General features: G+C 36.8%; 1 protein-coding gene across 1 annotated transcript; it reads right to left on the bottom strand.

Moving 5' to 3' along the window:
- Positions 1–855: 855 nt before the first annotated feature.
- LOC111704856 (uncharacterized) lies at positions 856–27,167 on the bottom strand. Its single transcript, XM_023477220.1, has 13 exons — positions 27,087–27,167; positions 25,501–25,568; positions 22,019–22,074; positions 21,234–21,311; positions 19,731–19,814; positions 19,502–19,544; positions 8,349–8,469; positions 7,687–7,806; positions 6,616–6,763; positions 5,989–6,030; positions 4,508–4,654; positions 2,987–3,117; positions 856–2,468 (listed from the first exon to the last, which is right to left on the bottom strand). Exons 2-13 carry the CDS (start codon positions 25,514–25,516, stop codon positions 1,901–1,903), a joined length of 1,554 nt encoding a protein of 517 aa, XP_023332988.1. The 5' UTR covers positions 25,517–25,568; positions 27,087–27,167; the 3' UTR covers positions 856–1,900.
- Between the last annotated feature and the right edge of the window lie 222 nt (positions 27,168–27,389).

The following is a 27,389-nucleotide window of genomic DNA, read 5'->3' as shown; positions in this document are numbered from 1 at the left end:
ATCCACATCCATATCCATATCCATATCCATATCCATATTCATATCCATATACATATCCATATCCATATCCGTATCCACATCCATATCCATATCCATATCCATATCCATATCCATATCCATATCCATATCCATATTCATATCTGTATCCATTATCCACCATATCCATATCCATATCCATATCCATATCCATATCCATATCCATATCCATATCCATATCTATTATCCATATCCATATCCATATCCATATCCATATCCATATCCATATACATATCCGTATCCGTATCCATATCCATATCCATATCCATATCCATATCCATATCTGTATCCATTATCCATACCTGTATCCATATCCATATCTATATATATATCCATATCTGTATCCATATCCATATCCGTATCCATATCCATATCCATATCCATATCCATATCCATATCCATATCCATATCCATATCCATATCTGTATCCATTATCCATATCTGTATCCATTATCCATATCTGTATCCATTATCCATATCTGTATCCATATCCATATCTATATCCATATCCATATCAATATCCATGTTCACATCCATATCAATATCCATGTTCATATCCATATCCATATGTATATCCATATCCATATCCGTATCCGTATCCGTATCCGTATCCATATCCATATCCATATCCATATCTGGATCAATTATCCATACCTGTATTCATATCCATATCTATATCCATATCCATATCTGTATCCATATCCATATCCATATCAATATCCATATCCATATCCATATCCATATATATGTATAGATGTATGATATCGATTAAAACTTAGTCAAAATTTGGATAAAAGTTTTTGAATTAATAAATAAAAGTAGATAATTGAATTTGTATTCTAACAATTAAACATTTTATAAATAATATCAATATCACATTTATAGTTCGGGATACTAGAGTTAGAGTTTTCATGGCAGGACAACTCCATAACAAATTCAAGAAAAAAATGTCGGAAAAAGAGAAAACTAAGAAAATGCATAAATCCTTTCCATAGTTAGTTAGTTAATATTATCTAGACTTCCAACAGCTTATTAAATCTAAATCTTTCAAAATTGCTTGAAAATCAACATGTGCTTAGTAATTCAACATACATTTTCCCTTTTTTTTCAAATATTTTTTAAAACTGATTGATTTTTGTTAAATATAAAAATTCAGTTTTGTTCCCACACAACATAAAGGTTCCAAGAACAGATATAGTTTCACATAAATGCATTATAATGTAAAAATTCATCAATTTGAAAAATCAATATTTATAAATCAACTAAAGAAAACTGACTAACGTGTGATTGTAACTGTACTGTTCTTAATCAAATTATCTTAAACAATAACTGACTTAAAATTTAAAGGGAGTGTTTGCGAAAAATACAAGGGCTTATACGGCGAAAAATAAGAAGTAAGATTAGTAGCGATCAAAAGTGATTATTTTGCCGTAAGCCTATATCCCCTTGAATTTTTCGCGAACACTCCCTTTAATTAAGGTAAGGCCATTACAAATTTTGAATACTTTAAATAAAAGTTAGTATATGATGCAAAAACAAAACAAAGCACAATTCTTCATAGATTTTTAAAGAATCTGGAAAATATTTCTTTTTTTATTGTAAAACTTGTCTTTAATCTTGTCTGAAAGGTGTATACAGGTTTAAAATTTAAAAAAAAAATTTCTTGAAAATAGGATTCTAAAGGAGGATTTCTGGCCTCATCATGTCAACGGTATGACTCCAAAAATTAGTGCCTAACCTTCCAAAGATTACTTTAACTAGTTTCCGTCCATGTATCTTGTTTAAATTATGTCTCTCGATGATCAAAGAAATGCATATTTACAAAGACTAATTGCATATTTATATGATTGAAGAAATGGCAGTTTTAATATTTAGCGGCTGATAATGAGTTGTACTTAATATATCCCGTCCTGCTGGTTCTCTTGTCCTCTAGAAGATAATCCACGTCCTCCTCCGGGTCCTGGTATCGAGGACGGGCCCCTAGGGACTCACTTGGGTACCTAAGTCGACCTCCTCCGTTAGGAACGCCCCCCTGTCCGGCCCTCCAGGGTTGAGTTGGTATCCTGAGGGTGGGAGGAGAATTAATATCATTGTATCCTATCATAGGTATACAATCAGGTTCCAGGTTCTCATGAAACCCTCCTCCTCCTCCCCCCGGCCTCGAACCCGGGAGGACGCTTTGTATTCCTCCAAGTTTATATCCTGGTAGGGTTCCTGAAAACCTATCTCCCATCCCCCGACGGCCTACAGGACGTCTTGGTCCTGTCCTTGGTAAACTAGTTGAACCGTCCTGCATCCTGGATATACGTCCTATATCATCACTAAGTACGTCCTGTTCAAACAATCTTAGTTCCTGTTCTGAACTGCGTTCTCTGAGCTCCAAATCCTGGTTTAGTCCTAGATGAGGGGATCTAGGCTGTCCTGGTTTTCCTCTGAAAAAAAAAGAATTAATTGCAGCATTAAAGGGACTGTAAACGTAATTTCAAGTGACCTTCCATTTAAATAATGACATGTCCGATTTACAAGATCAAGTATGAATGGGATTTTGAAGTTTTTCCAGTCAAAGATTAGTTTTTCTAAATTTTGATCCCTCTGCAGTCTGCACAAGCGACATGCGAAATTCTACTGCAGTAACAATGAAGAACATGGTTAGAATTAAAAACTGTTCAGTGTTTTAATCAGAAAACAAAAGTATCTTTCACATTATTGATAAGATAAAGGTTTAAAGGGTATGCATCAGGGATGCCATGTATCATGTATCATGAATCCTGCCCCTTTATAGATGGAAGGTCACTTGAATATCCGAATACAATATCTTTAGTGTTCTGTAAAATGATCATAATAATCATCATTAGTCCTTCTTATAATTCTAATAATTTCTCAAATAGTTTCATTTTCAAAAAAAAAATATTATTTTTTATTTCATGCATTTCCAAATTTTCAAGTTCACCTCGGGGTGTTAAGATATTCCGAACTTTGTCTGTTTCCGAGCCGCTTCAAGGTTTGGCTTGTTTCTGAACCCTGTCTCGATATTTTATGACTGGGAGGCCCAGATTCTGTTGAACTCTGCTTAGAAAGCCCCTTCCTGGAGCCACATATACGTTAAATATGCTCAATTTTTTTTTACGAAAACCTAAAACGAAAAACTGAAGAAGGGAGGGAAAAAATATTGAAAACTGAAAAAATATATCCCCCTTCCCCATAAACAAGGAATATCCATAATAAACAAAGAATATCCATAATCAAGGAATATCCATAAACAAAGAATATCCATAAACAAAGAATATCCATAAAAAAAGAATATCCATAAACAAAGAATATCCATAAACAAAGATAACCATAAACAAAGAATATCCATAAACAAAGAATATCCATAAACAAAGAATATCCATGAACAAAGAATATCCATAAACAAAGAATATCCATAAACAAAGAATATCCATAAACAAGAATATCCATAAACAAAGAATATCGATAATTAAAGAATTATCTATAAACAAAGAATATCCATAATTAAAGAATTATCCATAAACAAAGAATATCCATAATTAAAGAATTATCCATAAACAAAGAATATCCATAATTAAAGAATTATCCATAAAAAAGAATATCCATAACTTTAAGCTCATCTTCCTATATTCATGAGGCTAAAAGTTGAGACTGTTTAAATGATAAAGTTCCAAACTTCTCTTTTATCAGTTTAAAAGATTTTAATTCTAACAGAGTATTTTCCTTCTCAAATTATAAAGTTATAACAAGCTTTATATTTTAAGATGAAAACAAAAGAAAAATAAAAAAATAAAACTTTTAGAAAAAAACCTTACATTTTATTTTTCGAAATTAAAAATTGTTAGAAAGGAATTGAGTCTTTGCCACAATTTCAAATTTTCTAATCCCTATATCTATGGAACCTGATGTTGTAGACTTTTGATATTTCAAACTAAGATAATTTGATGCAACAGAATTCATAGTTTGAAATATCTAAGGTCTACGACATTCGGTTGCAGAGATATAGGAATTAGAAAATCAGAGTTTGTGACAAAGAGTCAATTCCTTTCGATCAGAATGTTACGAATATAAAACTTGTGAGATATTTCTAACGCCATGTTTATAATTTCGCAAGGCTTTCTGTTGTTAGATGCTACAAACTTAAAAATATGAGTTACTACTACAGTATATTACAGGGTTACCCACAAAGGATGAGACTGTAAATACGACCTAAAACTCTTTAAATTTGATGATTCCAACTTACTATATTCAAGGCAGAGTAGGCTTATTTAAACCTTGGAAATTCCAAGGTTTATAATAAGTCTACATGAATATAAGTAAACATTAAACAGATATTATAAATTCCTCATAGTCGTCTCTGAAATTTTATCCTTTATGGGTAGCCCTGTATGTTAAAGGAAAATACTATCATGATACTATTTCTATTAAAAATCAATTATTTTGATGAGCTTATATGTGCGGCATTCCTTAGACTTCTCCGTCCTGTATCCACGCTCCGCCCTGGCTCTAGACCACGCGCTGCAGGGGAAACCGGTTTATCCAAGTTTCTGCCACTAGGTGACACTTGTCTACTTCCAGTAGGTCGTCTTTGCAGAGTGCCAGTGTCTCCCTGAAAACACTTATTTTTTATGTACTTCGCTTGTCTGTTTGTATCCTATAAACGTCAAAATGGTTGAACCGATCGGGCACAATTTTTTTGAGGGACCTCATGTGACCCGAAGGAAGGTTTATGGATGATCGAATTGTCAAAATTTGCCACTAACATTTGATTAAATTTTTTTGAAAATCAACGAATATTTTTTTATTAAATCCGCGAAAATTTTAGTTTTTGTTTTACAATGTATACAAAGAGAACATGGTCAAAATTGAAACATACACATTGCTGCACTATATAATACATATTACATAAAAACCCTCATGTGCTTTGTGTAAAAAAGCCCAAAAAGGTTGTAACTCTAAACCCTGAGTGTACCCGAAACATTTTAATGCATCATTTAATTTTAAATAAAGAATTACTAAAGAGCATTTTTGAATAAATACGACTGTTTTACTACTACTAAAAATGAGAGATGTTAAATTACAAGCAAAATGTTGAATCTAAATTAATTTTCTAAAATATCATCTATCTTTGATTCCATAAGCATTCATAAAGTTTGTTTTTATCCTATCGTTGTCTTAATTAATTAATTAATTAATTAATCCTTTGTCCAAATTTAATGAATTTAAGCCGCGTCTCAAATCCCCCCAAAAAAGGTTTCAATTGAGCGCCGGCTTTAATCTTGAAAAATTGAATACAATTCTAAGTGGGACCAACCATATTATAGAGCCGCCTCTTAAATTTAAGCCGCGGCTCAAATTCTTTAATTTCGGCCTCTTGTCTTCTTTTCAATTACTTATAGATTTAGCTAAAATATTGTATTTTTTTCATACAATTTCTTAAATTTTTTTCTTCATATTTTGGGTACTTTTTCTTATATTTTGGTATTTTTTCTTATATTTTTGGTACTTTTTCTTATATTTAGGGTACTTTATCTTGTATTTTGGGTAGTTTTTCTTATATTTTGGATACAAAGAAGTGTTACAAACTTATTTTTATGGATCAGTATTTTGTGGCGCTTGTTTAAAGTCCAATTCAACCTTAGAAGTTTTAGAGAAAACGAGCCAAGTGTTTGCCCTTAACCAGTGTCTTCTAAGCAATAACTTTTACGGGGTTCAGATTTTAAAAGGCACAACAAAATCAAATAAATACAAAAATATAAAAATAAAAAAAAATAGATTATTTTGCTTAAATTTTTCACACTCAAAAATTTTGTGAAATTTTAAAACTTTCCAGAATTATATGGTGCCTTTATTTTATTTGTACAAAAATCTCCAAAGTAAACAAAAACGACTCTATTTATTGACTCTGTGCAATGCAGTTTTTATGCAAAATATTCAGCTCACCTTTCTGATTTCAGTTCCGTTGAGTTTGTTTAAGCTTGAGGTCTGAAAATCAAATGTTCAAATCAAGTTATAAAAGATAAAAGTCAAACTTAGTTAAAGAAGTTGGATTGGTGGTTTCCATTGTGTGTACAGCTCCCGTCACAAGGGAATTTTCTTTTCTATTATTGGAACTAAAAACTAGTTTCACATTTAATTATGAAGTAATGGCTCAAGTTGGGGAAGAAAATACGAACTGTAAAAGTTGATAAAAACAAAATAATAAAAGTTTGTTTGATGTCAATAACTTAAAAATAAATGATCTTGAATAAAATAAAATCTATAATATGGTTTTTATAATGTTTAGGTACCACACTTACATAAAAAACTAAATTTTTCAAGTGGTATGTAAAGAATTGAATTTTGTACTTTAGATTGCATGATATCATATGTACAATGAACATTAAATGCGAAATTTCCAATGAGAATTGCACCGGGTCAGCTGTCACGCTGTGTACTGTACGGTAAAAATCATTGCGATCTAATAAAATTCATTCTAAAATATCTAAGGTCTACAACATTGGGTTGCATGCTAGGATAAAAGGGTTAGAAAATTAGAGTTTGTGACAAACAATCAAGTTCTTTGCTAACCTGTGAAGAAGCTTTATCGTAATTAGGTCCCAGGGAACCATTCCGGCTCTTGGTTGATGGAGACTTGTACGAGTCAGAGAGTGAAGACGACTTTGGAACAATTACTTCGTCTTCATCGTCCGCTCGCTTGGGTTTGGCGACGATAATGCTAGAATAAAAGTTATATATTTTTTAAATGTTAAAAATTCAAAGGAAACTTTTGTAATATTTAACTAGGTTAAAAATTGGTTAAAAGCTTAAAGTTTTAATCTGTCTATAAATATAATTAAACACATTAAAACTTTTAATTCGATTGGGCAAAACTAGGCACAAATTAATGAAAATGTTCAAAATAACTTTTATGTATTTTTTTTGCTTAGAAAAACATATTTTAAACTTTAAAGTAAAGAATGTACAGTTTGCAGCCATCTGCAGAGAAAATTCTTTTAAAAATTCCAAACAAGTTTCCAGTTTCTCAGGAAAAAAGAAATCCGCAAACATACTTTCTATTTTGGCGGGAAAATTAATATTTCAGGAAAGGAAAAAGTTTTGTAATTTCAGTGAGATCAATTATCTAAAGTATGCGAACTCTCACATAGAATAACAAGTATTATCATCTCTGGGAAGGCCAGAATTTTTAATCTATTTGTATTCATGAAATGTGCATCTTATGTTGTCTTTTTTTTGCAAACGCTTCTGAAATTCTTTATTGGCAATATGAAGGATTTCCTTTTTATGCTGCATTATGGTTGTATTTGGTACAAATTGACAATGTTTTAAATCATGCAGACTTCAATACTTTGTCTTCCATACTTAACCTCTTTTGAATCCCCGAACTCTTGACGTTTTAATTTCAAGTGATCCTCCATTCAATTCAAGGAGGGGAATGCTGGATTTAAAATGATATTCTTTAAATTCTCTTATCCGATCAATAATGCGAATTTCTTAAATATTTTAAGATTAAAAAAGTGATTTATTCCGTCATTACCTTTATTGTTTCTGCAACAGAAATGCGCAAATCGCTTTTGTGTAAAAATAATAATTGAAAATAATGAGTTTTCTAAGAGTTCGCTTTAGTCCTAGTACATATACCTGATGATAATACAGAAGAAGATCATGAGTCCTGAAGAGCATCCAATAACAGCACTCAACTGCTTATTGTCAATCATCTTAACCTTGTTTGGATCCAGAGGGGTCTTGATCTTGTTACACCTGAGAACAGTAATTATAAACATGAATTAGACCAGTTTCTAGATTTAAAGGATTGGGTATGAAGGTTGAAATACTTTATATCCAGGGAGCTTCGCGCCCTTCTTTTTAGTAGGCATTTACATATTACTTTTGCACAAATAACGATTTAAGATTTTGCTGCTTGCATGCTTAATTTCGATATTCAATGTGGAAACTTTTAAATCGAGGGAAAATGTTTGATCCCTTTATCGAAGAGGAATTAACGTAATCCATCTGTGATCTGTTTAAATGGAGATCAATGCTTGATCCCGGGATTTAAACACAAATTAAGTTCTGCTTCGTTAAACCAGGAGACACAAAGTAATTATTTAATTCTCATTTTTCACAACCAAGAGGCTAACCTAAAGCTGAGAGAAAACAGGATTCTGTTAGCTTTCTTTTACAGGGTTTCAGCTGATACAGAACAAACTACATGTATTCTAACGCCTCTAGTGTGAGAAATGGTATTCAAATCTACACCTACTTTATTCTGCTTGTACTCAAGTACACCTTTACTCTATTACCTGGAGCTTTTCGAGTCTAGATTAAGTATTGTTGGTTTAAGTATGAGATATCTTGTATCATTGGAGCTCGGTATTTCAAGATCAGAACCTGGTCCCCCGCCCAGATCAAATCCTTCCTCCTCTGTACAGTTGGTTTTAAACTATTTTTACTTCAAAATGGCGATCAAAGATAAATGATGCATTTCAAAGAAAGTCCTAAAACTATTGTAAGCACGTGAACCTGCACGGAAAGATATTATTGCTTGATTTACAACGGTACCCTTAACAAGCTTTTTCTGATCAAGTATACATCATATCTTAATGTTTATAGTTTTGAAAACTGATTATTTTTCTAATCAAGTATACATCATATCTTAATGTTTATAGTTTTGAAAACTTATTATTTTTCTGATCAAGTATACGTTATATCTTAATGTTTATAGTTTTGAAAACTTATTATTTTTCTGATCAAGTATACATCATATCTTAATGTTTATAGTTTTGAAAACTTATTATTTTTAATTGTGCTTTTACTACAAAAGTGACTTGCGCATTTCTATTGCAGACAAGCATATCAGAACTAAACAGTTTTAAACTTTAAAAAACGATAATATGTTGTAGAGTATCAGCATATAGGGTCATTATGCGGACTCATGATTCTGAGAGGGGCCTTGGATTCAAATATGATAAGTCACGTAGCAGGCTAAAATCACGTAGCATGCTAAAGTCACGTAGCAAGTCACCTCGGACTTTAAACCCGCCTGCACTCATGCTTACTTTCAGGGGATATTCTTCTTGCTTAAGGTTTTACACTGATTTTTAGTTATACACGATATTTTAGTATGTAAGTAAATAAATATATGTTTTATATTATTGTAATATGCAAACAGGGGTAACCTGTATATAACTGTGCGCATTTATCAAATAAATAGTTAGTTAGCCTCACATATTCCTTGTTGGTAAGAGTAGAGCTGGAAGCATAGCAATTATCCAAGATTTCATATTGATAGAGAGAGAGTCCTTACTACAGAGAGACTGTTGGTCTATATTAGAGTAGAGGCAGATACTCAGATTGATTCTACTTGTTTTCTGAACATTGCAAGATATTGGATTTACAGAGTTTTCCCTGAAGATAGAGAGCTAGAGTGGAGTTTAGATTATCCTTCCTTTCTTATCGATTATCCTAAGGGACTGTTCCTGAGTAGATAGAGGGAAGTGTGTGTGATACCTTATATGGTGGCAGCGGTGGGATGGAAAGTAGGCTGGAAGAACTGTAAAGAGAAAATCCAGTAACTGAACCCGAAGAGACCCAGGAACCAAGAAAGAAGCATGGAAGGACCACAGCTAGCTGAAGTATTGCAGCGCCAGCAGGAGGAAATCCAGCGTTTGCAGCAAGAACTGGAAGCGGTTCGTAGACGTGCCCCTGTGCCTGGACCGGAAGCGGTTCCCCTACCCCCAGATGGAGAGGACTACAAGTTAAGAGAGGCTATATTGAGGAGTGTGCCAAAGTTCTTTGATGATGGGAGTTCTTTGTTTCGAGACCACGAGGTAGCCGTCCAAAAATTTTTGCTGTGTAGAACTGCAGTGGTGCAAGGTGACAGTTTCAAGAAGACGATCTTGTTGGAGAGCCTGGCCGGGAAAGCGGTAAGCAGAATAAGAGATAACTCTACCGTGGATGAGTGTTACCGGAGTGGGACTTATGAGCAATTCTCAGACATCATCCGAGAGTTGTTTTGCCCAGATTCCGAAAGTATGCTGGTACGTTCAGAGTTCCAGAGCTATTTCCAGGGGAAGAATCAAGATGTGCAGTCCTACCTGACAAATAAGTTTGCGTTATACAAGTTGGCCTTTGGGCCTAGCGAGCGCTCTTTCAATACATTGATGCTCCACGTTATCCGGGGCCTGTGTAACCATTCAGTCCGCCGCCAAGTCAGGAGAGCTAACCCCAAGGATGAGGCCGCGCTCCGCGTAGCAGTGGTTGAAGCCACTGCAGCGGAGCGCGACGCCTATAATGGCGGTTACGGAGAGAGTGCGTCGGCAGATGGACTCATTACAGTCAGTTCAGCCAGGAGAGCCATGGGAAACCTACCTGAGGAAGCACCAACGGGACCAGTTCCTATGGAGGTCGACGCAGTACAGGGGAAGGAGCGAGAGTGTTACCGATGTCATAGACGAGGACATCTACGCAAGGACTGTCGAGCCAAGAAGACCCTGGAGGGGAAAGAGATTGTGGACAAACCCCGAGGGAAGCCAGCGGAAGCCAAGGGGAGAGAGAATGGCGCGAGGAAGAAGCGTTGTTTTACGTGCCAGAAACCTGGCCACCTGGCCAAGGAGTGCCGCAGCCTCAAGCAGCAGACCAATGCACTGGATGAAGAACTAGACCTCTGGGAGGAGGAGGAAGCCGTGTCTTTTTTAGTAGAGAAGGCCCTGTGCAGGGGGGCCAGATAATTTCTGCACTGAAACCACTTAAGTGCAACCTCCCCCTGAAGATCATGGCTGGGCGTGAGTGGAGGGAGCTGAGCGGGTTAGTGGACTCTGGTAACAAAGTCCGCACTCCGTTGATCATTTCGGGGAGATTGGCCAAGATGTTGAAGTTGAAGCTGAACCCCCCTCCCCCGGGGCTCAAGATTGGGACAGCAGCATCTAGGGGAAGCTTGAGGATAGCCGGGATAGGTTCCCCGGTGTCCATCCAGATACGTGGACACGAGAAGGTGTTCAGAGTGAAACCCTTGGTGATCCAGAACTTAAGTCATCATGTGAACTTGGGATCGGAGTTTCTTAACAGAGCCAAGTTGATGCTGGACTTCAGTGGGGAGGACCCAAGAGTCCGGGATCCCAGCGGAGCGACTACCTACATGGTGAACCAGATGCAAGAAGCCCTGGCAGCTCAACAACCCAGAATTCAGGATAATTTGTTACCTATTATCTGTAAAAGAAGGGTTGAGTTCAAGGGGGGGGAGGCCAAGGGGTGTGAGTCCGAGTCCAAGGGGTGTGAGTCCAAAGGGGTTGAATCCAAAGGGGCTGAGTTAAAGGGGGGCAAGGGAGAGATGAGGAAATCTGTGACCAATTGCCTGATCCGGAGCCTGGAGGATGCATGGATCCAACCTGGAGAGACTGTGAGGATTGAAGTTGCAGCACCCCAGAGCAAGGTGAAGCTAGGCAAGGACAGAATACCCGGAATCTGCTCCATGGAGTTGGGCTGGAGAGGAGAACCAGCCTGGAATCAAGGTGAGAAACTTTCCAAAATATTAAGAACTGCTAGTGCAGAAATCTCATCCCAAATATTTCAGGTACCCGGAGCACTAGCAGGGAGATGTTTGGCTATTAGTAACAGGTCAACACAGCCCATCAGGCTGAAACCTGGCCAAGTCATAAATGAGGCAATGGTAACTGATGAAGATCCGGAAGTTTGGACACCTCCTCCAGCCCCTGCAGTGAAGAAACTTAACCCTCAGGAGAGGAGGAAACAGTTGTGGGAAGAGTTGAAGCTGGAACAAAAGGAGGTTCTGAAGAGCAACCCACAACTGATGAAGGAAGTCAAGGAGTTGGTAGCAGAGTATGAGGACGTGTTTAAAACAGAGGAATGCCCTTTCGGTCAAACTGGGTTGACCGAGTGCAGGCTGAGGATGAAGCCTGGAACCAAGCCTGTGAAACAGTCACCAAGGCCCCTGAACCCAAAAGATGAAGCTGACCTACGTGCGCAGTTGGACTTATGGCTAGATCAGGGGATCATAGAACCTTCTTCTTCCCCCTGGAGTAGTCCATTGGTAGCGGTGAAGAAGAAAGATGGAAGCACGCGATGGGCTGTGGACTTTCGCCAGGTGAATAATTGCTTGGTGAGTGATGGTTACCCCCTTCCCCGTGTACAGGAGACTCTGGATAAGATGGCTGGTAAGAAGTATTTCAGCACCTTGGATGCTTCAGCAGCGTACTGGACAATCCCGATGGAAAAGGAGTCTAAGGAGTACACAGCTTTCAGTACTCCCTGGGGATTGTACCAATTCCTGGTTATGCCATTTGGCCTGTGTTCAGCTGGGGCTGTATATTCGCGATTTGTACAGCAGGTGCTGGATGAGGGAGTAGACCGGAAAGATGTTGATGCATATTTGGATGATATTGCAGTGGCTACACAAACAGAGGGTCAGCATGTGGAGAGACTCAGAGAAGTTCTACAGCGGCACAGAGAGACAGGGATCAAGCTGAACCCTGGCAAGACTGTCCTCTTTGAGAAAGAGGTGGAGTATTTAGGACACAGGGTATCCCAAGAAGGTATTTCAATGGTACCGGACTACGTGTCCAGGGTATTAGAATGGCCAGTCCCAGAGAATGTAACTGAACTAAGAAGAGCCATAGGATTTCTGAATTATTATCGGGCATTTATCAAGAATTTTGCGGAGTTAGCTGCTCCCCTGAATGAGAAGAGAAGTCACAAGGGAGAGTTTGTTTGGACACAGGAGATGGATGAGAGTTTCCGGAAGTTAAAACAGGCGTTTAAGAGTGGGCCAGTGAGGGCCTATCCGAGGTTCCAGGAAGGAGGACCACCATTCCGATTAACTACTGATTTCTCTGGAACAGCCTTGAGTGCAGTGCTATCTCAGGAACAAGATGGGGTGGAGAGATTTATTGGGGCTACGGGAAGGAAGACGACCTCAGGAGAGAAGAACTACCCGAGCCATAAGGGCGAGTTGGCAGCGGCCATAGCGGGTATTAGGCGCTATGAGCACATCCTAAAGTTTGCGCCCTTCGAATTATATACGGATTCCTCCTACTTGAAGCATTTGAAGACCCTGAAGAATCCTAAGGGACTATTGGCCCGCTGGTTAGAGGAACTCCAGCAGTACTCGTTCCGGGTGATCCATAAGCCGGGAAGGAGTAACCTTAACGCGGATGCATTATCTAGGAGCAATCATCTACCTGATCCCAGTCAAGAGGAGGAGGATGAGCAGAGGATGGCCGCCGTAGAGCCTCAAGAGTTCTCAAGGGAAAAGGTATTACAAGCTCAAAAGGGAGATCCAGATCTGAGGTTAGTGGCTGGATGGGTCAGAGCAGGGAAGATACCACCCAAGGAGGAGATTAAGGGGAAGGGTGAGGAGCTTTTGAGATGGAGGGAAATTGCTGGTGCAGTAAAGCTAGACAGAAGGGGAATCTTAGTACTGCCAGCAACTCAGCCAGGAGTGGAAGTACCAGTCAATAAGATATTAGTTCCTACCAGCCTGAGGGAGAGTGCATTCCACTATATCCATGCACACAGGAGTGCAGGTCATTTTGGGGTAAGAGCCAGCCTGGAGAGGGCCAACAGGTACATTTACTACCCAGGATTAAGGAAGGACTTCCAGAACCAGATAGCACAATGCGGCGAGTGCTTAGCCAAGGAGAGGAAAACGGACATACACCAGACAGTACATAAGCCTAGGATAGCTAGTTTTCCATTTGAGAGGTTGTACGTGGATTTGGTTGGACCCCTGGGAGATGGACAGTCGGGACCGAGGTACATACTTACAGTGGAGGATCATTTTACAAGATGGGTCACAGCAGTGCCCATCCCTAATAAGGAAACTCAGACAGTGGCCCGAGCGCTGCTGGACCGTGTTATATTTATCTACGGATGCCCTGAAGAGATCCATTCTGACCAAGGGAAAGAGTTTACTTCCAAGCTATGGGCTGAATTGATGGACAATTTGCAGATCAACCGGACCATGACCCCAACCTACAACCCACAGTCTAACCTGGTGGAGAGGTTCCACCGCGTATTGGGTCAAATGCTGAGAGTGTTACTAGAGAGGGATGACCCAGCTTGGGTCAAGCTAGTGGGAGTTTGTGTTTTTGCTTATAACACAAAACAACATACCAGTACAGGGTTGACACCCTATGCAGCATTATTCGGGAGAGAGGCCAGGTTACCATTGGATCTGATTTTAGAGAATCCAGCAGAGAAGTACGAAAACACCCAGGAGTTTGTGAAGGATGTTCTTAACAGGACCCGGGAAGTATATGCCTACATACGCCGGAATGGAGATGCAGTGATCAGGCGTAATTCAAACCTGTATGCGGGAAACCAGGGGGACTGGGAACCTGGCAGTTTGGTCTGGTATTGTAGCCCTAGACCAGTACCTGGAAAACCTGATAAGGTGGTGAATGCTTGGCGTGGACCGTTTCGGGTAGTGCAGCGTGTAGCTGAGGTATTAGTAGACATTTGTCCATCAGGAACAGAAGGAAAAACATTGAGGGTGCATGTGACCCGCCTGAAGAAGTACCAAGCCAACGCCAGGACCGTGATGAGAGATACGGTAGATGCAGACATGGATGACTTGGAAGGTGAGGAGATATCAGAGCGCAGTCGGCGAGGACCGGAGTTAGCAGTACCGGTCTATGGCGGTGGAGCAGGACTAGAAATCCAGAACCTTCCAGATGCCCGGAGGGACCCAGTAGAGGAGCAAGTGAGACCCATGCCGTTACCCACGGAGGTGACTGATCAAGTAATATCGCCCAATGAGGGACGAGCAGCGCCGGAGCCCGAACCAATGGAGAGTGGGGAGAGCGCTGCACCCGCAGTGGGGTTGCAGGCAGAGGGGGACCTGCCTGCAGAAGCAGAAATGACTGAGGAGACCCGGCCCACCAAGAGGACGCGTGAGCCTTCCGTACCGGGACCAGAGTCTGAGGGTGACAAGCCAATGTCACGACGCAGGAAGCTGTTGGAAGCTGCCAGACAGCTGGCAGTCTCATCTGATTCGTCGGGGGATGAGATGGCGACGATATCAGCCAATAGTGTATTAGAAGTTTTGATCAAAAAGGGCAGCAGGCAGCCAGTGCAGCAGTCGGACGGGGCCGCAGGGTATGACCTAAGTGCAGCAGCCAATGTGCAACTCGGACCGGGGAGAGTCACGCCAGTCCCGCTGAACCTGAGGATAGCAGTACCCGCCGGATACTATCTACAGTTGGCATCGCGGAGTGGGCTGGCCAGTCAAGGACTGATGGTGATAGGAGGTGTAGTGGATTCTGACTACCGAGGAGAAATACAAGCATTGTTGTTGAATTGGTCGGACAAACCCTTTCAGGTGAAAAAGGGTCAGAGGATTTGCCAAGGATTGTTTTTGCCAGTGTTTCGAGTTAAATTCAAGCAACAAGATGAACTACCTAGCTCAGTTCGTTGTGATTCTGGGTTTGGTAGTACCGGCATGTAAATCATTCATGCTAGATTATATTGATTGTGTAAACCCGTCTAAGATCAGAAGAGTAGATGTGAACGTATGCAGTCCAGCTACGGAACAATCTAGCTCCAGCAAGAAGATGTACCTAGTGCAACCAAGGACGGTCACCCGTCTCAAGGGGTTTAGATGCCGAATCAAGGAGAGCCGGTTCCGATACTATTGTGGATCCTTTTCGCACCTCAAGGTGGCCAAGGTTCCTACCATTCAGCATGACGTACTGGTATCCACAGATTGGTGCAGGTTACTTAGCACCCAGAGGCATTTCCAACCTCCAGGTTCAAACCAGTTATTCAATGTGGTTATCGATCAAACTATGTTTGTTCAAATAGCAGCAGCAGGAGAGTTGAAGGTAGCGGATGATAAGGTGGGCTGTAAGGGTGAGACCATGCGCACTGCGAATGGCCTAGTGGATGATTTGATGGAACTGGTAGAGTACTCCGTACTGGTCGAATCTGAGGATTTTGTGGCGCAAGGTCAGATGGTAGAAAGTAAGAGTGATCATCTGGAGCTGCCATGCAAGCTAAATTCAGGGGGTTGTGAGACTGGAGATGGAACCTATATCTTTGATTACGTTCCCACCTGCACGTTGGAGAAGATACAAGTATTCACAGGGACGCGTACCATGGGGACCTACCTAGTAGACGAAAAAAAGGCTATTTTGCTCAATATAACAGGAGTAACGATAGCACCCCAGGAGTGCGGGAGTGTCAAGTTGTTATCTACCAACTACCCGGAATTGTTTGTGGTGGAGTTAGCAGATGCAGCCAACTGGCCGTCATTACACCCAGCAGATTTACATCTATCAGTACAGGAGCGAGTGAGGGAGGACTATCTAGCGTACCGGTTGGAAAGGAGAATGCAGTCGGTTCAGGATATGCTGAAGTATTCTATCTGTCAGAAGACAGTGTCCAGTTCAGAGGATACACCACAGGTTTTACCAAATGGACAGTACGCTTACCGAAGAGGAGACGTCCTATTTGTACTTTCGTGTGTTCAGAAAAGAGGTGCCATCGCTGAACTAACCACCTGCCATGACAAGATTCCGATGGATACCAATGGAGAGGTATGGGTAGATCCGATTACAAAAATGAGAACGCAGCATGCCACACAGCTACCCTGTTCAAAGAAGTTCCCAATTACCCTTCGAGTTGCTAACAATACATGGGTAGCAATTACGCCAACCCTAGTGCCAGTAGCCGCCCCTGAGCAAGTATTCTTAGAGCAAGATAATGATATCAACCATATTGATATGGCTGTTAGTGGACCCTATACTGAAGCCGAGCAGAGAGAATGGGAGCAAATCCTGGAATATCCTGCTTACCATCAGGCTTTACTGAAATCGGTAACAATAGGGAGTTGCCTAGAAACTGATGCATGTATAGCCGGAGTGAGTGATTCAATCACAAGGTATGACTTGACCGGGTTGACAAAGATCTACGAAGAGACGAACATCTTGTCCAGGATAGATGCAGCGATCCGCAAGTATGGAGATTATATGGCCGCCTTGGTATTGGCGATTATGGCCGTGAGGATGATGGTTCACCTAACGGTCATGGTAATGGCCTATTTGCAGGGGGGACCAGCAATGGCCCTTGCCATTATTCTGACAACCTGTTGCGGAGCCTCAGAAACCCTCCAGAAGATGAAGAGAAGGAGACAAAGAACAGAGGAACTACCGCTGCAAACACCTAGGGCGAAAAACCACCGCCCCTCTTTTAACTACTCCAGCACCCAATGTATCCTTCCAGGCACCGTCAGGACGCAGATTTCTTTAACTAGGGATTTTCTCTTTACTAAGGGGTTGCCTTGGGGGGGAAGTTTTATATTTTGGGGAGGATGTCAAAATAAAAACTTGAGGGGGATGTAGAGTATCAGCATATAGGGTCATTATGCGGACTCATGATTCTGAGAGGGGCCTTGGATTCAAATATGATAAGTCACGTAGCAGGCTAAAATCACGTAGCATGCTAAAGTCACGTAGCAAGTCACCTCGGACTTTAAACCCGCCTGCACTCATGCTTACTTAAAAAGAAAACCTAAAGTAAAACAAATTGTAAAAAGAATGAAGTCATGAAAATGTTAAAGAAATGGTTTCATTCAATTTTCAATCCCTTTAAACCTAGAGACTAGTCTACTTCATTTCCGGAGTTCAGAGTTAAGAATAGGTTTACTCAGGGGACCCAGAGCCGGAAACTTGAGACAAGATATCAGTTTGAAACCGGGTATCTCAAACTAAGTTTTATGAAAGGGGCATGGCATAAGTATATACACAAGGAAAGAGGTTAATTTCATTTTTTACACTTGTTTTACTGAGGAAAAACTTTAAATAAGACCATACGGCCGGAAGCATGAAAAAGTCTTGTTTTTCACTTTAAAAATAAATCACTAAAAATGAACTCCCACATGTTTGAAAATGGGTGGGGGTTTTCTGTCCCTGAGATTAAATCTTATGAACCATATTAGATGGTTCTTACATCTACACTCAACACTGTCTTAAATTTCCGGCTCCGAGAAATATATGAGAATGGATCTAGGGAATTAAACTTTGAAATATTCCAGGGTGCGCAATTATCCAAGATTTCATATTGATAGAGAGAGAGTCCTTACTACAGAGAGACTGTTGGTCTATATTAGAGTAGAGGCAGATACTCAGATTGATTCTACTTGTTTTCTGAACATTGCAAGATATTGGATTTACAGAGTTTTCCCTGAAGATAGAGAGCTAGAGTGGAGTTTAGATTATCCTTCCTTTCTTATCGATTATCCTAAGGGACTGTTCCTGAGTAGATAGAGGGAAGTGTGTGTGATACCTTATACACACATTGATCAGATTAAAGTTTCAAGGGAAACCGTTGTGTTTCGAGCATTGTCATCTTTGCGTGGAGGGTCACTTGAAATTACGCTACAGTCCCTTAAATACAAAAAAAATAAATATAAAAATAATTTTATTTCTTAAATAATTAAGGAAAACCTTGTGAACAGAATTATATTGTTGTTAAGAGATGGAAAAAACTCTCGTTTCTTTTCTACAGTAAAATTAAGTTTTTATTGAATTTCTTCTTTCAAAACCTTTCTCGAGATGTGGTTTAATTAGAGAAAAAGTGATCAAAATAATTTTGAAAAAGTCTAGAGCCTGTCTTAATATAACTTAATTTTTTTTTGATTTGATAGTTGGGAGAGGGTAATTTAAACCATTAAAGCAAGTATTTTTTATTAAAAAATATTTTTTTGCAAAATTTCATAAAAGGGGTTTTAACCATTTTTAACATTTCCTTAGAACACATTTGTATCACTAAATAAGAAACAGTAAACTAGAAAAAGGAGAGGGTCAAATGTACTGGTACAACTTTGTGACCTTTTTAGCTCTTCTATAAGTAAATGTAAAAAAGAAATCTATTTGGTTACATGATGAAAATTCAAAAACTATACTATACAGTAAGATGAGTTAAAATTGAGAACAAATCTTACATGAAAATTACCTTAATTCTAAAGTGCAATGACTGGTAAAACTATACATTAAATGAAGTGGCGTAAAATATAAAACAAATGCTTAATTGAAACTTTTAGTATTTTGTAGTAAGTTTTCAGTGCAGTTTTAACTGTAATATTTGCCAAATTTGAATGTTTTACTAGCCGAGTTCCTTGGCAGGCTCTGAGCTGAGAATGAGGCTCAAAGTTTAACTATTTTGGCTCCGAAATCTCTTTAACAACTTTTCTGGCATAACCGTAAATCAGATTTTACAAAGAAAATGGAAAATGGNAATAACGATAAAAAATGATAAAATAAAGGTGATTTTGAAACGGATATTTATGATAATATATAAAATTGAGATAAGACGATGAAAAATGTCGCTAACCTTATATTTTTTAACCACATCGTTCTGATCAAGCCTGTGATATGCAACAAGAAAACCTAAAGTAAAAGGAGGTTAAACATCTATAAATATTTTAATTTGTCCAACTTTCCTTCGTATGAGAGGACTCGTTGGTCCGAGTATGGTACATCCAGCTAAACAATGGAACAATGTTTTTTTCCGTTTTTTTGGTTTAATTTAACTATTTAAGTTTTTATTACAAGCAAAAGCAAAGTATGTAAATTTTTGTTTCATCATTTTTTCTGCAATTTGTATATTTTTTCCTTTAAAAAGTTGAATGAAAGTTCTAAATATGTTTATTTTTGAAACATTGTCTATTCCTCCAGAGTATCATCAACATCTCTTTCAAGACGAAGTAGTTCCCCATAATCATCCACATAATCATAATCAGTGTACGAGCTCCCCTTTACCAATCAATCAATCAATCAATGAAAAGATCAATTTTATACCTATAAGATACTAGAAACAAACTTTAAAAAGCCCAGGTTACTCATAGTTACTCCCGCCGTTTACCCGCGCTTGGTCTTAAAATACGATTTCAGCTATAAAATTCTAAAAAAATCGACCCACTCAAATCAGAATCTCAAAACAGTCCCATGATTCTCCCGAGTTCCCCAATCAAAATTTTAAACAAATCGGTCCATGGGTTTCTACGTTATGATCGGTCATTCAAACAAACAAACAGAGATTACTACTTTCTATATATAGATTTCTTGAATCAATTAAAAGTGTTAAAACTATTATTGTTTTGTGACACGTCACCCCAATATGAAATTGGCATGATCCGAGCCGGTACAACATGTACCGTATATGCATTCTGTCGTACCGTTAGTCTGGACTACCCGGTGAAGGGTCGACCCAGCCTTTTTTATGCAACAAACGTAGCCTGGCAAGATCACAGTGACAGATCCAGCGAACGAAACGTGTGACACATATGTGTTCGGACTGAACTCGATATCACCAGTGCAGACTTTTAAATTACAATCTGTAATTAAGAAAAAAATCAGATAGGTTTACAGCGTCGACAGATGCGAATTTAAGATTCAACAGTTTGACATTATTTTACATTTATAAGTCTGCCAAAATGATTAAGAACTGTGCAATGATTAATATATCTGTGTCTGAAGCTGGTGACAATATTTATGTATTAAGATAAGGCGAGGTTTATTACATAACTAATTATACTAATTAGCGTAATTAGCATAATTAGGGTGGGACATACAGAATAAAAGGCAAATATATTATNTGTCAATTACATTTTTTAAGGTTGATTTTTACAAAAAATAAGACATCTTTATAATAATGTGTAGAAATTTACCACATCTATTATAATAACTTAAGAGACACTTAATTTAAAATCGCCTTAGCATTATAGATGAGAACAAAAAAATTATAAAAAAAATATCAATAATAATGTGGTAACCCCTGAAAAACGAAATTTTTTTAAGTCTTTTAACTTTTGTCTTTTTTAATAAACCCCTTCTATTATGATACAGTGATAACCAGAAAACTCTGAAATAGGAAGACGACTTTAAGAATCAAGTTATGACTTTAAAATAGGCCAATGAACATGAGATACAACAATTATGCAATGTTGACAGGCCCATTCCACTAAACATGTTATTAAATTAGTGTCTAGTAAACATATTTGCTTTGTAACAACATCAAGTACACTAATGTTTTGATATAATGTCGTCTTCTTATTCCATTGTTTTCTGGTTCTCACTGTATACATATATATTCATATCAATGACGATTTTTAAGTTTGTCATGTTTAGTGGAACTTTCTGTAGATTTCTGTGATTGATTGATTGGTTAGGTTCCTGTGTAATTATACAAACTAGATACACACTGTCATCCATCAAATTGTACAGTCGGAACATTCGGGTAGTTGGGTTCACCTTTAATAATTCAACAAGTGGAAATCAAGGTTGTATAATAAGGTTGCTTACTCTCGATGAGATTGGCCATACATTTATTCTTTTATTTAGAAAATTTATCATCTCTTATAAACAGTTTATAATGATTATTAAGTTTAGTTTTAATACGAATGATAATTATGTTATATGTTATATGTTATTATGTTATAGTGACAATAAATGTTAGTATTGATAGTGCCAATGCTGATGATAGTGATTTTAATGATAATATTATTGATGATGCTAATAATGATTGTGATTTTGATGATAATATTAATGATAATTATGATAATAATACTGATGGTAACAATAATGATAATCATGATACTAAGACTTATGATAACTAATATGATGATGATGAAAATAATGATGATAATAACAATGATTTTAAGGATGGTTGTAATTCTTGATAATTATGAATATTGATAAAATACTGATTGAAATATAAAATAATGATAAAAAATGATAAAATAATGATCAAAAATGATAAAATAATGATAAAAATGATAAAATAATGATAAAAAATGATAAAATAATGATAAAAAATGATAAAATAATGATAAAAAATGATAAAATAATGGTAAAAATGATAAAATAACGATAAAAAATGATAAAATAAAGGTGATTTTGAAACGGATATTTATGATAATATATAAAATTGAGATAAGACGATGAAAAATGTCGCTAACCTTATATTTTTTAACCACATCGTTCTGATCAAGCCTGTGATATGCAACAAGAAAACCTAAAGTAAAACAAAATGTAAAAATAATGAAGTCATGAAAATGTTAAAGAAATGGCTTCATTCAATTTTCAATCCCTTTAAACCTGTGATATGGCAAAAGAAAACCTAAAGTAAAACAAATTGTAAAAAGAATGAAGTCATGAAAATGTTAAAGAAATGGTTTCATTCAATTTTCAATCCCTTTAAACCTGTGATATGCCAAAAGAAAACCTAAAGTAAAACAAATTGTAAAAAGAATGAAGTCATGNGACTGCTGGGGGGGTGGGGTATTAGTGCAAATATGGGGAGGGGGGAATGAATTGACTGTAGGGATTATATTCTAGGGAAGAGTATTAATGGTATTGAATGTCCTTAGTCCAGTATACACAGAACAAGTTGAATAAGGAGGACCATATTTAAGGAATATTCTGTTCTAAAGGATATCTCCGATCATAACTCAGGAACCCCCGGCACCAATTAACCTAAAATGTTTAATGGGAAACTCAGAAGAACCACGGGAATGTGATAAACCAGATTTCGGTTTCGGCAATCTTTTTATCCCTGCTAATTTGGAAACTGAAAAAAAGAGGCATCATTTTTCAAAATTTCATGATTAGGGCAAATTTTGTGATTATCGTTTCAACAAATCATGCTTGTATAAGTTATAAAATGGTTTGACAAATGAATGCTGCAGAATATTTCAAAGATCAATAATATTTTGGAGTCTATCAGCATGTCAAATTTCATTGGATAACCTGAAAATTACAGATAGTCAATTGTGTTTACAAAATGTTTTCCTTTTTCTTACGTTTTTTATAAAATATTCTCTTTATATTTTCCTTAAATATCCTGTTTACAAGTCAGCAGTATTTAATGAAATTGATAAAATACTGATTGAAATATAAAATAATGATAAAAAATGATAAAATAATGATAAAAAATGATAAAATAATGATGAAAAATGATAAAATAATGATAAAAATGATAAAATAATGNCCCATACACCCTCCATCCTCACTACACAGCTCTAAGATATAGATAATAAAACCTTTTTAGACTCAAAGCACTGAACATGGCTTGTGGCTTCAGTCATGCTTAAAAGTTTTTCTGTCAATCATCTATGGCACTTTTTTAATTGAAAAGTCATCTAAAATTTTGTTGGCAAACCTTTGAACCCAATCTTGTAAATAAACCAAATCTATTTATTCAGAAATCAAGGTTTGCCAAATTTCCTTTTTATCCTGTTAATAACAATATTTATATCCCATTATCTATCCATTATTTCCCTCTGTTACAATCCCATCCTTCCCGTTCTCTATCTTTCATACACACTTTCATATCTATTAACTCTTTCTCTATCCTAATTTTATCCACTCTTATTTATATTCTGTATCTTTTCTTTGTCATAACGTTATAACGTTATATACTGATAGCACCGATTGAAGGATTCATATCTCTAATTGGATAATGAGATAGAAATATAGATGTTACCACCATACTATTTCTATTGGTTCAGAATAGACAACAAACACATGACTGAACCCTGAATGGATCAGTCGCTAATGGACTCGACATACTAGAGAGTGGCTTTTATATCTATTATCTCTTTCTCTATCCTAATGTTATCCATTTTTCTTTACATTCTATATTTTTTGTCATGACTTTATATTTTAATTAGTCACTTTTATCTATTCTTTATTATAAATTCAATATTTTATGAAACTGTTGTGTACTTTATCATTATTACTCACTTCATAATGAATGTGCTATAAAGTAATCATCGTTGCTAAAATGTTAAAAAAGCTGTACATTATAGCACGTGTGCTATAAAGTTTTGATTGGTTCTCGGATTTTCACCAAAAAATTTAGGATATTTCCAAAATATTTTTTCAATTGAAATGAAAATAAAATTGAAATCGACTTTATATTTTGACTTCTGCTTTGTTTCAAAGCTTATTTGATCTAGAAACATTCATTGAAATAAGACACAAAAGTTTCATAAAATTGTAGCGACGAAAGGAATAAGACCAAATGAATAAGACCAAATGAATAAGATCAAATAAACTGACTGAATATATATTTATCAAAAACAGTACTTATACTAGATGCAGTATATCATAATCTAAACAATAACATGTGAAGTATGGAATATGCTGTGTACTGCATTCCAGGAATCCAGGGGCGCCACAGGGGTCCCCCCAGCATCGAGGTGATGAAGTTTATGAAGAGCTCGATGTTTATCTCAGACTTCTCTTCGAGGGTTCCGTCGAACTGGGAGAGGAGAAGGCTGTTGAGGTGAGAATCTAACTCTCTTCTTCATTCTCTGGGCTCTCTGGAGAGGTGCTGGAGAGGTTGGAGCCGGAGCCAACGGAGCCGGAGCCAACGGAGCTGGAGCCAACGGAGCCGGAGCCAACGGAGGTCTTCCACGTTGGGGAGGCAACTGTGGAACCAGAGGTATACTAGATGCAGTATATCATAATCTAAACAATAACATGTGAAGTATGGAATATGCTGTGTACTGCATTCCAGGAATCCAGGGGCGCCACAAAATTACCTATGACACTATTATTTGGAACAACGTGCAATAAAGTATTTGGACTTAAATTTTCACTGTATCTCGAAGGTTCTCGCCTTCTCGATAAAGAGAAAATTTCTGTCCAAAAACTTCATATCACTGCGAACCAAAATAACAGTGTTATCAATAGTTATTAGTATTTAGACCTATTAATATTATCAACCAAACAATTAAATATACTTAGTAATTATTATTGAAAAGTTTAATAGGTTAATAATGTTGCTGAAAGAATGGAATGAAACTACATCTATCTCTTTTTTTAGTCTCTTTTTATTCTATCAAAGGAAGGTGCCCCAGACTCAAGAATCAGCTTTTTAAATTTTTTATCTATCTATCTATCTATCTATCTATCTATCTATCTATCTATCTATCTATCTATCTATCTATCTATCTATCTATCTATCTATCTATCTATCTATCTATCTATCTATCTATCTATCTATCTATCTATCTATTTATCTATCTATCTATCTGTCATCTATCCTGAACACCAAATATACTTATTATAGGAAATGGAAAATATTGAGGAAAACCCATATATGTGATAGGATGGAATATTTTTGTTTGAATATCTTTAAAACCTGGAGAAAATCAGTAATAAAGAAAAACTGTTCTAAATTCGTAAAGGGACTGAAGCTGAAACCTCAATTTTGGCTGATAAAGGATATCCTTTTGTTTGACATTCTGAAAATAGATTATTTTCGTTGTTTATGTGCCTTGTGGCAGAAACAATAAAATAAAAGTCAGAATTAAATACTTTTAGTACTCAGATGAAGATTGGGAGGGTACCGTTGTGAATCGGACATGCAGCCACATTCACATTGTGGGTTAACTGAAATTTTTTAAATTGTTTAAAATATATTTTTATTTACCTTTTAATCCTGTCATATTACTATCTTTACTATCCCAGGCAATTAACACTGAACTTGTCGTCACATTTCTAATTAGAAGTTATATTTTATTAAATAATAAATATGTTTAAATTGACATGTTTTAAATTTCTGATTTGAAACCAAATAAATTAGCTTTCTCATACTTATGCCGAAAATAAAAACCATAGGAACTACTAAGGTACTAATGCAAGGAAAGCTATTTCAGAGGTGTACGCATTTATTGTACTCAGTGTACTGTCTTTGGCCGGAAAAGTAAACACAAGATGGATGTCACAGCCTGGCATGGAATCATTTTCACCAAAAATAATCTATGAAATATTCTGGTCATAGTAAACTATTATTTAATTTTCAAAATTATCAAAATTAAATGCTTTAACATTAGAAAAAAAACATTCAAATGTTGCTCGCTTTAAAATTGTTTTAACGTTTAAAAATTTTTTTTGGATATATAATTTACGCTTTTAACTCAAACTCAAATTCTCTAATCTAGTCAAATTTCATAGACCTTAGATACTTCAAACTATGAATTCTTTTAGATCAAATAACACCATCAGGTTAAAAAGGTTTGTGAGGTTTAAATGTATCTGATGTATATAATATTTATCTCAATTTTTTCGAAATACAAGCAATGATTCTCAAATAAGATATTACAAAGAAATGTGTAATTATAAAAGTTTTTAAATATCGAAAATTAAAAAAATAGCGCTCAGATCATTAGAATTAGGCCCGTGGGACCTGACTCCCCACAGAATAAACATATTTCATTATTTCCTCAAACGGAGTAAATTGAATTGAAATGAATTTCTATTAAAAAGAATATTTAAACTTCATAGTAGACCTGAAATTATTTAAATACTTCACAACAATTTCAAATATAAAGTTTACCCGCACTTAAAATAAAAATCGTCTTCAATTCTAAAGTTCGGAACTTTTTAATTGTTAATCCATTGTATATATTGTTAAAAGGGCATTATCAAATTCAACTATAGACATCAGGAGAAGGTCAAATTTATGCATCATTGCTGATTTTAAGCACAAGTATGTAGATTTGAATTTCCGAGCCGGGTCAACCTATGTCCCAGTTTGTACTGTATCGCCCGAACATTGGGTTAATGAAGCAGACACTCAATAGGACTAGCCAGTGCAACAAGGTTGACGCGGTCAGACTTTAGGTTGATTACTTTTACTAAAGGGGCAGAGATGCGTGAAATACATTCTATTACATATTATAAATTTAATACATTTTGTTCTTCAATATCTCAACAATTACAGTAGTGATGCTTGAAAACATATAAGATATCAATTTTAAGCACGATTTACTTTAGTTTGCCGTGATATGACAGATTAGACGCATTTCTTTCTGTTGTTTTGCGACACAATAAAAAAAACAAAAACATTTTTGAATATTTGCCAAATGAAAATATCAAACATGTATTTCTTGGTTTCCCATATTATACTAAAAATATTATTATTTTATCCTAAACTTTATTTTTTCCCGGGCTATCCGAAATAAAACATTTCAGCCGGGATGAAAAATTTACAAGGATAAAATATTTATTATCTACCTGACGTGGAAACTGTTCACAGATGGAAGCGGGCACAGTTCAGAATCCTAAAGTGTTTATCACGAACATTAACAAATAAGAGACAATAAAAAAACTCGTCTTTTCCTGCCCAACATTTAGTGGCATATGAAACTGTACCGCCCGGCCCGGTTTTGCCCTCTTTAGTCTGTGGTTTAACTGTACACAACTTCCTCTAGCTGCCTCTAGGTGCCTTCAAGTCGTGCCAGTACTTGAAATTAAATTTTCAGTGTTTTATGGCAGATGAAATTGTACAGGCCAGGTGGTAACGTGTCCGATAAAATT

This window comes from Eurytemora carolleeae, unplaced genomic scaffold (genome assembly GCF_000591075.1).
Source record: "Eurytemora carolleeae unplaced genomic scaffold, Eaff_2.0 scaffold634, whole genome shotgun sequence".
NCBI lineage: Eukaryota > Metazoa > Arthropoda > Copepoda > Calanoida > Temoridae > Eurytemora > Eurytemora carolleeae.
The sequence above is the reverse complement of the archived record's forward strand: the minus strand, read 5'-3'. Positions and strand labels throughout refer to the sequence as shown.

Excerpts from the sequence above, each read along its gene's own strand:
- LOC111704856 (XM_023477220.1), bottom strand. Across the intron at positions 7,807-8,348 it reads CTAGACTCGAAAAGCTCCAG|GTGTAACAAGATCAAGACCC; the intron begins GTAATAGAGTAA and ends TACTGTTCTCAG. Across the intron at positions 2,469-2,986 it reads GAATATCTTAACACCCCGAG|AGGAAAACCAGGACAGCCTA; the intron begins GTGAACTTGAAA and ends TTTTTTTTTCAG.